Source organism: Calypte anna, chromosome W, assembly GCF_003957555.1.
Source record: "Calypte anna isolate BGI_N300 chromosome W, bCalAnn1_v1.p, whole genome shotgun sequence".
Lineage (NCBI taxonomy): Eukaryota > Metazoa > Chordata > Aves > Apodiformes > Trochilidae > Calypte > Calypte anna.
The window spans coordinates 20,109,609-20,123,560 of NC_044276.1; the positions used below are offsets into that span (position 1 = coordinate 20,109,609).

Below are 13,952 nucleotides of genomic sequence, written 5' to 3' on the forward strand. Positions count from 1 at the left end.
GTCCATTAACAGGGAGAACTTGGAGTGCACAGATATATGGCAGTGACTATAAAGAAGGGTATGCTCAAGAGATGGGAAATTTAAAAAAAACATAAGAGGAAAATCTCTTCTGGAAGAAAAGACCTAGTGGCTACTTGCATATGGACAATCTGAGAGGGCAATAAAGAGCTGCCCCTTTTCATTTGTTTTTAAAGAGGTCAATTAATAGCTATTTCTCAATGTTTTAAATCCTTCCTCATTCTTTAAGAAGCCATTTACAACTCTGACTGGGCAGGGCAAGCTGTAGTGAAGTATCAATGCCTTTATCTAAAAGTAAAATATTCTTTACAAATAGCATCTGTAGTTTAATTTTATTTACAGAATAAATTGCAAAAGTACATCACATTTAGTACAAATGTAACTAATAATGCAAGATTTCTACACTGCTTTGTAAAATTTCCATACCATTGAAAATAAAGCCTTGTAAAATCAATCCAGTTAAATTAATAAAGTTACTAGCTTGTGTTCAACCATTACCAGAAATGGCAAGTAAGGAGTTAAAAATCTTTACATGTTGGATTTTTTTTTTTTTGCATTCCCACCAGTGGCTATGGTGTAATGAACCGTTGCTTGGTTGACTGTAAAATGATGCAGTACGTTTGAGATAAGATTTTTTTTGTAACGTCACTATATATAATGTTCACTGGTGATATAGTAAACATGTACAAATTTTCATCTTATTTGCCTTATTAGCATTAACATATAGGCACTTTTTACATATTCAAATTAAAAGAATAATTGTAATAAGGCATATTCCATGCACATCACTAGAAAAAGGCAAATAAAAAGGGAAGAGTTATAGAGCATTAAATCTAAATGCATGTGTAATTGTGTATTATGTATGATTTTATTTCTATAGAAATGGACAGATAAAGTTGTTTTTTCAACACTGTGAAGATCAAATTTAATCATTCACCATATCTCCATTAAGGTACTATCTTTTATTTCTTTTCCAGTACCTTCTATAATCTTATCAAATAAGACTTTCAGCTTTCTTTTGGAAAAAAAAAAATGTATATATATGAAACTTCTTTCTTGAGATACACAGGTCAGTGAAACACCCGTCTCTGAAGAGTTTCCAGCTACAGGACATGAATAAAAGACCTCAAAGTCAGTCTGCCAGAGTGCTCTCAATGAACATCTGCAGAATTCAAGGCAGGCAAATATCTGACATTTAAATTCTCACAGCAACTAGAGGGAACTATCCAATAAGAACGGCACATCCTTATAGCTCTAATGGGGTTTTTTTTGATCAAGAGGCAAATATCATTGCAACTCATTTTCTACACAAACCTCATAGCATGGCTTTATTAAGATGAGGAAAACAAGTGCAGGATCTAAAATTGATGTCTTCATATTCATTCTAGACTGGGAACATTGTTCTATGTAGTCCAAATTACTTCAATAAATTATTATAGTGTACTTTCTCACCGCTTTGGGAAAGCCCCAGATATCATGCAAGAAAGCAGTCCACATATGCCATGGACAGGTGACTTCTCACATTGAGGCTGTCTCTTGCCCTCTCATACAGAATCTTAGAAATTTCTGGATCATGTTTAATAAAAATTCTGTAGCACATATTACATGACTAAAAAATGCAATAGAAATATAAAGATATCTGGAAAAAAAAAGCTTTTCAAACTCTTACTCCTTCAGAGCCAAAGATCTTCATTGGAGTAAGACAAAAGTCAAAGTACTAAGGATATTGACAGCCCTCAATTATTAACTATTTTATATAACAAGATGATTCGTTATAGAAACAAGCAGCAATGAACTATGAGTATACAAAGAAAAACAAAACCTGCCAATAAGTCATCTAGACTTTACTGAACTCACTCTCTCCCTTCCAAAATACCACAGATTTTTGTGTATATAAAGCACATATAGTATGCTATATGCACATTTGCCTTTTGTGCTTTTTAGACATGCACAGAATCCACATGAGTATCTTAGGAATGTTGTCCATGAAATTCTGCAAGCAGTAACCCATGTGGGTGATTCCATGTTGTGCACATTCTTCCTCTTCTAAAGCGAGCAAATAAAAGTACCATATACATTTTATCAATACCATTTATAATTACACACCAATTCTGCAAGAAAATTTAGGAGACAGCTAGTGTTAAATGTTCAGCCTCATGGTGTCACAACACTTCTTTACTTCAGTATAGAAAGCCTAGAACATCAGCCATAAAAAGACTAGATACTTCATTCCAGCATGGAGTGCTCTACGCATGGTCAATTCAACATGGAATGCTCACCCAGTCTTGTTCTGATCACTGCAGATAAGCAAAGACAAAATACAGTACTGAAATTTTTTAACACTAATAGGAAAACAAGAACTTGTTAAACCCCTTAAATAGTATCAGCACTGCTATTGTTATGTTTTAACTTATGGATCATGACAGCCATGTTTTAAATGGTTCACCTACACTAGTTCTCTAACAATATTTAATTTAAAATGTTAATTGTTACAGGGCTACCTGTTACAGCAGGATCAAACTACTAAGACTTCTGAAGTCTGACATAATAAATAGAACCTAAAATAGAGGTAGCCTATGTCATGCATAGAAAAGTGATACAAACTAATTTTCAAATCATACTCTAATAATCAAGCTACCAAATTCTACTTTGTAGCTGAAATTTGGTGGTTTCACACTATAGTTATATGTAATGAAGTACATGGCAAGAGTCTACACTAACAAAAATTAAGCAAAGCCTTACTTAGCACAAAGGCTTACATCTGACAGATTCAGACACCCCCAAAAGTGATAAAGAAATTATTTTCTAATGTCACATCATCATTTAAACATTAAAATAATTTTTGATTAGCCCAATGACATATGCCATTAAAATACATCCATTAACTTCAGAAAGCATCTGTAAATTTTCTTTCTTAAGGTCATTAGAAAGACTTAAATTTTAAGTCACAGTCTTTTAAATACTCCAGTATTTGATACTGGTTTGTCAGAAAAGTTACATTAATAGAAATCTTATATCTAAACTATTCTGTCAATAAAAAAGAATACTTTGACCTTCATAATATTCTATCAGATATGCAATTATAACCAGGATATAAGATATCAAAATATCATGAGACTCTAAAGAAACTTCAGTATGTATTCTTTTTAGAACAAGTGTAAAATGCCTGTGATAGCTGAGAATAAATAGTTCATCCTTTTATACTTCTACATAAATTAAACATGCATGCAAAAACTTGCAAGAATAACTAGTAAAAGTCTACAAAAATTAATGCTTGACAACTTGTGAAGCCCTTATTTTTCGTTATAATACACACGAGTTATATGCATGTTTTAAAAAGTATATTGCATACATATATTAAAACTAAGCACTGAATTCATGCTAATTATAAGACATTTCTAGATTGCATACTTCTATTTGGCCTTAAATATTTAAAACAGTGAATCAAGAATAAAAAAAATATGAATGTCTACCTGTTAATACTAGAATAAAATAGGCTTTCCTGTTGTTTTCTCTTGCACATATGACGTAAAACGCTTCAAGAATTTCGGATATTCTCGTTTTGCCACTGCCCGTAATACTGATGCTGGTGCCCATCCTCCTGGGTTTACTAGAAGTAGACAGGAAGCCAGACATTGAAAATACAGCACATCTGCTAAAAGCTAGAAAAGAAAATTAGTTTGTATTCCTGCAACTCTTTCTGAAGTAACAGGAAAGAATAACCAGCAGAATGTACACCCTTACAGCTTGTATTGTAGCACATCTGTGGTATACATGTGGAACTGAAAATATAAAATATGTCTCTCGGTCCAGTTTTTTCCTTCACCCGGCTGGTAAATTACCATATGTTTATCTCAAGGAATGCCTGACAGACACCTGGTCGCCCAAACCTAGCAGGGTTCCAGGACACAAAGATAAGAAATGACTCATCCCAGGAAGCCTGGAGATTTGTATGTATCAGGGCCATCTTGAATGAAGGGACCCCCCCTTTCTTTTTGGGGGATAAATAACCCTAGGAAAAGACGGGAAAGGCGCGCTTCTTCGGCTCGACGCATCCTCAACTCGTCACCCCGATTTCCAGCTACGGAAAGACAGAGCAGCGACTCAACAGCGAAAACCAGAAGCAACCCTCCAGCCCGAGGCCTGGCCCTGCGCGGACGGTGATATTTTCTCTCTCTTTTGTTTCTCCCTTTATTACTCTTAACGACCATCGATTGAGGTGATTACTTTATACAAAAGGCCTTGTTGCTAGTAAAACCGGCTTTCCCTGTTTAGAAATAAACTTTTGTAACTAATTTTAAATCCAACAGTCTGGTTAGTTTTAATTCAAGCGTCGTGTCTGAGTCAGTGGCTGAATTTTCCTCGCAAAATATAAATAATAACTCGGATCGTAACAACATCCTACTAAATACTGTAATTCAGTCCAGTTCTATGATGTCACTATTTAGAAAATTTTAAACCTGATGTGTTCTCTGGTGAATGCCCAGATGAAAGATGATATTCTTTAAGTACTTCCAAGAAACAACAGAAAAAGAGACTCAAGTTACTTCTTATTTCAGAGAAAATAGAATTCACTCTTAACTTTTCAATAACTGCTGCATTTGTTTGCAGAATTGCTATACAGTGACTGTTTTACAAATTATTTTTAAAGCACCTGAAACAAAATTTGAACTGATTCTAAAATATGCTTAAATTCACAGGTCAAGTACTTTGCTGAAAAAGCAGACACTTCCTATATAATTGTTGGGAAACTGTCTGGAAGAAAACAGACGTGATCAATCCTGACTATTTACCTTTAGCTAGAGTAATCTAAGGGCCTTGAGGCTCAGTTGCAAGGTTACTGAAAGATGAGCTATGAGAAAAAGATAAGGGAGCTGGCAACAGAAAAGAAGAATAGCAGAGTAATGAGGTAGCCATCAGAAGTTCTGTGAGAACAGGATTTGTGGCCAAGATATAGCCACCTGCAAGATATTATTATATAAACAAGGGCTCTATATAAAGAGAGTGTGAATTGTTAATAAACGACTTCACTTTAACCATATTGGTGACTACGTGTTGTCCTTAAGCTTCCGTGGATTTTCCACATTTGGCGCCCAAACAGGGACCCTCTCGCTGTTGCTTCCCAGGAGTGATGAAGACAGCTGGGATGAGAGGGTAAGCGAGAAAGCCAAACAAAGCAACAGTGCGGCAGGCGCGGAGAAACCAGTGGAAAGGAGACTGCTGCCCCGGCAGTCTATGTAGCTGGTGCCCAGCTACAGAATAAACGAGCTCGGAATTGAAGAATCTCGCCAGGAAAAAGGTGAGTGGTTGGGGAGGAGATGGGGTCTACACTCTAAAGATGAAGAGGCAGTAGTTAAGCTCCTCCAATGTATTCTCTCTAAGAGAGGTTTATCACACGAAGGCAGGACCTTACGAGAATTACTGAAATGGGCACGGGATAGAGACTTGATCCCCTCGATGGGTACTGTTTTTGAGTTACCTACTTGGGAAGCCATAGGTACTGCCCTATGGGATAAAATTAGCGATGGAGATAAGGAGGCATGACGTTTAGCGACACTCTGGAAATTGATTAGAGAAACCTTTAAAGAGATGGAAAGTGAAAAAGAAGCAGCCTCAGTGTTTGCTGCCTTAACGCCTTATCTACCAGTACTGATGAATACTCAAAATATGAACTTAACCTCTAAACAGTTATTTGAGACACCTAAAATACCTCCACCGGCACCTGCAGGGGCTGTACTGATTCAAGTTCAGCCAACGGTGCCATTTGACCCTGGGGGTCGGATGGAAAGCAAAAATGGGACCGAGAAGCAAAACCAAAAGTGACCAAAAACACCACCAGAATCGTCAGAGGACCCAGAGGGAGAAAAGCCGGAGAACACAGGCGAGGAATCTTGGAATGCAGACTCCCCATCTCGCACCCGCCTGCTGCAGCTCCTGGCCGCTCTGCCACCTTTCCACCTCGGACGCCTGATTTATCTTATTGACCACAGTTGCCATCAATTAATCCTCTGCTTCACCTGTCAACACCATCAGTGCCTGCTATAGAGAAACAGCCAAGGAAAGAACTGGGACTCGGAGACAAGCAACTAAGGGAACTACTGGAAAAAACCAGAAAGAAATGGAGACCAAGGATGAGTATACGTCTGAAAAAAACCCCTAGTTTTTGCTCCGGGAAACACTGTGAACAACCCAGGGGCACTAATCCATTTTTACCTCCTGATCTGTTCCCTATTCCTGCTCCTACTTCCCTTAACCCTTTAACACCCACCGCTCCACCTCTTACAGATCCAACACGGGGAGGGGAGGGTGGTGGAAGGATAGCGGGGGGGGTGGAAGTATGGATCCGGTAACTAGATGGAAGGGAATTATTCAAAATGCTATAGTTGAAGGAGAAATGGTTCCCAACATGGGTCCAATGGCTTTTCCAGTGAATGTGGGACCAGGAGGAGGAGGTCAATGGGTCGCATTAGACTGGAAAATGATAAAAGAAGCCAAAGCTGCCATTACGCAGTATGGTTTGAAATCGTCATTTGCTCAATCTCTTTTTCAGCATCTTTTTACTGCTCAATTGTTGACGCCATATGACACAAAAATGCTCATTAATACTCTGTTAACTCCTTCTCAACAATTGCAATTTCATCATAAATGGTAAATGCTGTGTGAAAATGCAGCTGTGATTCCTAGACAGAACACCGATGCATTATACAGAGTGCAAGCACAAATGTTACTCGGTGCTGGTCCTTTTGTATGTACAGATTTGCAGGCACGGTTTCAAACTGAAGTGTTACAACTTTCACAAGAATTGGCGTATAAAGCTTTGCAAACTGTTCATGATCCTGCACAAGCGGCCCCCTCTTTTACAAATATTAAACAAGAGGGAGCAGAGCCATATTCAAAATTTGTGGATTGCTTATATTCAGCAATAACATCACATCTGGATTTGTCAGAAGAGACGAAAAAAAAATTTTATGTGTTAGCATATGACAATGCTAATGAAAAAACTAAATGTGCATTAGGACTACTACCAAAAGGTGCTACAGCAGCCCAATTGTTAGAAGCTTCTGAGTGAATGCTAGAAGCAGATAAAGCTGCTTAAGGACCATCATTGCAATATGGTCCTCAATATTGATGTATATTGTGGTGCATGGTGCACTGGTGTTTCATACAGAGATAAAAAAAAAAAAACAACTTGGTTGGTAATTATACTTGCAGTTTTGGTTTGGGAGATTGTACCACTTAATTTTATTTTAGGCTAACTCCACCAGATTTTAGTAGCAATATCATTTCACTTTTGAATCTTCTAGTGGTTGTTGTTAATTTTTCTCATATATTGGTGAGGAGTAAGAAAAAAAAAATGCAATTATGAGAATGAGTATGCCTTTTCGGAGGCCGAGAGTTGCTGCGGAGAGTGAGAGCTGCTCCTCATACCCTCGTACAGAGAGAACCCCCACTCCTGCCTCCCCAGCCGCTTCTCGCCCCCCCGCACACACTCCTGCTGCTCAGAAAATGAGCCCTGCTGCAGACACCACAGCAGAGAAAAAAAAAAAAAAAAAAGGGGGGGGGGGAAGGAGTGTGCCTTTGCTGTTTAAAGGCTTGGAATTCTGTCTCTAAACAATTTTATTAGGCCTTTTTGGGCCTCAATTTGGCAACCATGGAGGAAACCAGGACTCCACTGCCATGACCTGGGAGGGGTCTGTGGACGCTTTTGGGGCCCCCCGACGAATTTTTGTCAGATAAGCCTCCTCTACCCTCTTGGCTCTACGCGCCGGTAGACACCAGACCTTCCTCATACTAAAAAGTTATTTAAGTCCTTCCACTGCAGTGTGAAATGTGCTTTTCATATTGTATTGTATTGTATTGATAACAGGCTTTTGTTAATGTTGTGATTCATGTGATCATTTATATGTTGATTATGGGATCCGTCATCTATATGTTGATTGTCGATTGTGCTCTTCTGTTGCACTGCTAAGCAGATGAACTTAACTTCTGGTATTTTAACACAGATGCTAAAAGATGTTGATAGTGTCAAACACACAGTTTTACAATATCGTGCTGCCACTGACTTTTTATTGTTAGCTTTTAGGTTATGTTTGTGAAGACTTGGATGGTGTGTATTTGCATGAATTTACCTCATCATTCAGAGTCAATTCACAACCAAAAACGATTGATTAAGATAACATGAAAGAATTAACTGTTGCATATACTGGGTTAAGTGAATGGTTAAATCATTTAAGGACATGGGGATAGCTCAGAGATTTTATTAGACAAGGTTTATCAATTATATTTGTTATTATTGGTTTTGATTATTAGTATGTTATTATTGCTTTTGTATTATTAGTATGTTGGTTATGGCAATGTATCATTTGCATGTTATCTTGCGTGATGAAGTAAGTCTCAATTGCTCAAAAACAAAAAGGGGGATATGTTGGGAAACTGGAAGAAAACAGACGTGAGCAAACCTGACTATTTAGCTTTAGCTAGAGTAAGCTAAGGGCCTTGAGGCCTAGTTTCAAGGTTACTGAAAGATGAGCTATGGGAAAAGATAAGGGAGCTGGCAACAGAAAAGAAGAATAGCAGAGTAATGATGTAGCCAACAGAAGTTCTGTGAGAACAGGATTTGTGGCCAAGATATAGCCACCTGCAAGATATTGTTATATACACTAGTGCTCTATATAAAGCGAGTATGAATTGTTAATAAACGACTTCACTTTTCACTTTAACCATATTTGTGACTACGTGTTGTCCTTAAACCTCCGCGGATTTTCCACATATAATCACAGTTTAGAACTTGTCAACAAAAATGTATTTTTTACATAATTGGGAATCATAGGAAGTTTGGGGTCTGAAGGGACCTCGAAAGATCATCTAGTCCAACCCCCCTGCCAGAGAAGGGTCACCTACAGGAGGTCACATGGGAACAGGTCCAGGGGGGGTTTGAATGTCTCCAGGAAAGGAAAATGGACACAATATTCCAGATGCAGCCTCACCAGGGCAGAGTAGAGGGGGAGGAGAACCTCTCTTGACCTACTAACCACACCCCTTCTAATGCACCCCAGGATGCCATTGGCCTTCTTGGCCACAAGGGCACATTGTTGGCTCATGGTCATCCTTCCATCCACCAGCACCCCCAGGTCCCTTTCCCTTTTGCTGCTCTCCAACAGCTCACTCCCCAACCTATACTGGTACCTGGGGATGTTCTTTCCCAGATGCAAGACTTGCCCTTGTTGTAATTCATTGAATTTGTCCCTGTCTGACTCTCCAGTCTGTCCGGGTCCCTCTGAATGGCAGCACAGCCTTCTGGGGTGTCAGCCACTCCACACAGTTTTGTGCCATCAGCAAACTTGCTCATAGTACACTCTACGCCCTCATCCAGGTCATCAATAAATATATTGAATAGTACTGGTCCCAGAACTGACCCTTGAGGGACTCCACTAGAAACAGACTTCCAACTAGACTCCATCCCATTAACTACAATTCTTTGGCTTCTATCCATCAACCAGCTCCTGATCCACCTCACCACCTGATCATCCAGGCCACACTTCTTCAGTTTAGCTCCAAGGATGCTGTGGGAGACGGTGTCAAATGCCTTCCTGAAATCAAGATAAACTATGTCTACTGCTTTGCCATTATCTATCCACCTAGTTACATCCTCATAGAAGGCTATCAGATTGGCCAGACATGACTTCCCCTTAGTAAAGCCATGTTGACTGCTCCTGATAAGCCTCATCCTTGATGTGCCTGGAGACAGCACCAGAGATGATGGAAAGTGGCCTAGTAATGACATCTGCCAGTTCCCTCAGCACCCACGGGTGCATCCCATCTGGACCCATGGATTTATGGATGTCCAGCCTCATTAACTGATCATTAACCAAGCCCTCATCAACCAAGGCAAACTCATCTTTTACCCTGACTTCCTCAGCAGCCTTAGGGGCCTGGGGCTCCTGAGGACACCCTTCAGCAGTATACACAGAGGCAAAGAAGGCATTCAGCAATTCTATCTTTGTATCCTCTGTCACCAGGGCACCCACCTCATTCAGCAGTGGGCCTACATTGCCTCTAGTGTTAGTTTTATCTGCTATGTATTTAAAGAAGCCCTTCCTGTTGTCCTTAACCTCTCTTGCAAGGTTTACTTCCAAGGAGGCTTTAGCTTTCCTAGTTGCCTCTCTGCATTCTCGGACAACAGTCTTATATTCCTCCCAAGTGGCCAGCCCTGCCTTCCACAATCTGTAGGTTCTCTTCTTCCATTTGAGTTTACCTATTAATTATTAAGCTCCCTGTTTAACCATACTGGTCTGCTAGTTCCCTTTCTTGATTTCCTTCCTATTGGTATGCACCAGTCTTGAGCTCAGAGGAAGTGGTCCTTGAACGTTAACCATCCATCTTAGGCTCCTTTACCTTCTAGTACCCTGTCCCATAGGATTTCACACAGGAATTATTTTAAAGAGGGCAAAGTTGGCCTTTCCAAAGTTCAGGGTTGTGATTCTACTTGGAATCCTGTTTCAATCACATAAGATCCTCAACTCCACCATCTCATGGTCACTGCACCCAAGGTTCCCCTCAACCTTCACTGCTTCAACCAGGCCCTCCTTGTTGGTTAGGACAAGATCCAGCAATGCTCCACTCCTAGTTGGCTCCTCTACCAATTGCATCAAGAAGTTATCATCAATGCACTGGAGTAACTGAAGCCGAAAAAGGCCAAGCAAAACTGTTTAGAGACAGAGTTTGAGTCTTTAAACAGCAAAGGTATTTATTTTCGAATCCGGGGAAACCCCCAGCTAGCGCTGGACAAGGAGTTCCAAGGGTTAAGGGAAAGGGTTAGGATATTTATACAGTAAAAGGGTAGGTCACATCATCCTTACATACATATTCATAACAGGTGGAGTCTGGGCGGAGTTGTCTTTTTGGGGATGTGTTCGGGGGTCTTTGGGGGTCTTCAGATGAAGTAATGAAGTCTTCCTCAGGGTTGAACTTTTTACCTTTCTTGCTCTTGATGACTTCATCCCCTTGTTATAGAGGATAATTGGACCCTTGCAATAAAACTTCCCCTTATCTGCTAGTTCTGGCAGCCTCATCCTGCCTTTCGTGCCGGTGTTTGCACTCCCCCAGTGCCCAGCCGTCTCAGTGGTGCCAGAATTTACACTTCTAATTATCTCCAAGACAGAAGTTAATCCTGTTAGGGTCTTGGCATGTCTCATCTGCTTTTGGTCACTTCTTTCTTAGTTTATCCCTGAATTCTACTGGTTATGAACATAAATTCATTAACATATATTACAAGTTCTAATTCTACATAAAGTAAATTCACACAAACAGCTTGGCCTGATCCACTCTCTTCTTCAGCAGCTTACCCCAGAGTTTAACATAATATAGTATTAGTTGTACAGGATTTAATAGAGGAAATACAGGAAAAATTGACAGCAATACACAAATAAAAAATCCAAGATTATTACTGAAAATAATAGCTTATGCTAAGTCATTTCAGTTGCAGACATTTCTTCTGCCCACCCTCCTACCACCCCAAGGTTCTGTCCTTAGGACTGTGCTACACATTAATTTATTCTTCACAGAAAACTACACAGTGAAAGATCCCATTCACTGAGTGATGTAGCACATTAATTCACGTCTTTTTGACCATGAAGACCACAATGTGATACTATATATAAATTCAACAGAAAACTGAATCAACCTTTATTGCCAATATTCAGCTCCCCAGAATTTGCATATATTATATATGTCATACTGAAAAAATTTACTTACCATTAGCTACGTATGTAATCTTGCACAGGATATTGTCCCTGCTTATTTCCTTATTCCCATCTGGCGGGCTTACTAATGTCTGACAAATCATAGCAATATTTATTTTGGCGCGGACACAACAATTGTTCAGCTGCCCCCCAAAGAAACAAAACAAAACAAAAAGTGTAAGCTTCAAACCAAGTTTATGTCAGCATACTTGAATGCTAAAATTTTACTTTAGTAAAAAATTTAAGACACTCCAAAAGTTGTGTTTTGGGGAGTTTACATTCTAGCACTACATGGATGTACCATGAATATGAATGAAATGCACATAAAGAATAGGGAAAGGGTTAAACAAATGCTTGAATGTCAGGTTTCTGACATTTAATACAGTGAATTATTTCAATTACTGTGACAAGTAAGGAAACATCTAAAGAATAACAAATCAGTATTTACAAATATCAGTTAGTAACTTTGCCCTTGTAAGCAGGCAATGGCATAGCAATCAGCACAGAAATACTCCAAAGAAAACAATAATTGTTACTATCTCACAGAACCAAGGCAGAACTGTTTAAGCTAGAGGTTTAACAGATTGCATATCTACAGTTACACAAGCCTATTCCCATGTTTGACAATACTGAAGTTACCGATTTAATTCCATATGAAGTAACCTCAGTTTCTTAAAATGTTTTCACAACTCTAGAAATTTTGCTTGTTTTTCTGAAACAGCTTAGATCTGCCAACTGTTTAGATAAGGTAAGAGAGCTTTTCACAGAATCACAGAATCAGAATCATCGGAGTTGGAAGGGACCTCTAGACATCATCTAGTCCAACCCACCTGCTAGAGCAGGATTTCCTGGATCACATTACACAGGTTTGCAGCCAGGCAGGTTTTGAATGTCTCCAGAGAAGGAGACTCCACCACCTCTCTGGGAAGCCTGATCCAGTGCTTTGTGACCCTTACAGTAAAGAAGTTTTTCCTCATGTTTAAATTGAACTTAATTGATCCAGCTTGTGCTCTTTGCCCCTTGTCCTATTGCTGGGCACTACTGAAAAGAGTCTGGCTCCATCCTTACACTCACCCTTTAGATATCGATAGACACTGATAAGGTCTCCTCTCAGGCTTCTCCTATCCAGGCTAAACAGTCCCAGGATCTCTCAACCTTTCTTCACACCAATCATCTTTGTTGCCCTCCTCTAGACTCTCTCCAGACCTCAGCAGGGCAAAATAAAGGGGAAGGATGACCTCCCTTGACCTACTGGCCACACTCTTTCTAATGCATCCCAGGATACCATTGGCCTTCTTGGCCACAAGGGCACAACACTGGCTCATGGTTAACTTATTGTCTACCAGAACTCCAAGATCCTTCTCCTCAGGACTGCTTTCCAGCAGGTCACCCCCTAACCTATACTGATGCATGGGATTGTTCCACCCCAGGTGCAGGACCTTACACTTGTCCTTTTTGAGCCTCATTAGGTTCCTCTCTGCCCAACTCTCCAGTCTGTCCAGGTCACACTGAATAGCAGCACAGCCCTCTGAGAGTGTGTCAGCCACTGCTCCTAGTTTTGTGTCATCAGAAAACTTGCTGAGGGTACACTCTGTCCCCTCATCTAGGTCATTGATGCAGATGTTGAACAAGACCAGACCCAGTACTGAACCCTTGCAGGCACTGCTGGCTACAGTCTTCCAACTCGACCCCGCTCTATTGATTACCACCCTCTGAGATCTGTCACTCAACCAAGCTCTCAATCCACTTCACTGTCCCCTCATCTAACACACACTTACTGAGTTTCTTAATGAGGATATTATGGGAGATAGTGTCAAAAGCCTTGCTGAAGTCAAGGTAGATTACATCTGCTGCTCTCACCTCATATAACCAGACAGTTATGACATTGTAGAAGACTATCAGATTGCTCAAGCATGATTTAATCTTGGTTGAATGGATGTCCTAAGAACTTTCTTTTCTTTCACATGCTTAGATATGACATCCAGAATGATTTGCTCCATCACCTTTCCAGGGACAGAAGTGACACTAACTGGTCTGTAGTTTCCTGGGTCATTCTTCTTGCCCTTTTCAAAGACTGGAGTGATATTTGCCTTCCTCTAGTCCTCAGGCACCTCTCCTGTTTTCCAGGACCTTTCAAAGATGATGGAGAGTGGCCCAGCAATAACATCTGTCAGTTCTCTCAGCACTTGCAGG

General features: G+C 40.0%; 1 protein-coding gene across 1 annotated transcript in view; it reads right to left on the reverse strand.

Moving 5' to 3' along the window:
* Positions 1 to 2,270: 2,270 nt before the first annotated feature.
* LOC103534790 (collagen type IV alpha-3-binding protein-like) overlaps positions 2,271 to 13,952 on the reverse strand; it is a 204,049-nt gene continuing 192,367 nt past the window's right edge. The window contains exons 16-18 of the mRNA XM_030468387.1: positions 11,773 to 11,902; positions 3,492 to 3,628; positions 2,271 to 2,315 (exon numbers count right to left, since the gene is read on the reverse strand). Of these exons, the coding sequence (XP_030324247.1) occupies positions 3,501 to 3,628; positions 11,773 to 11,902 (258 nt within the window). The 3' untranslated portion in view covers positions 2,271 to 2,315; positions 3,492 to 3,500. The remainder of the gene's footprint in view (positions 2,316 to 3,491; positions 3,629 to 11,772; positions 11,903 to 13,952) is intronic.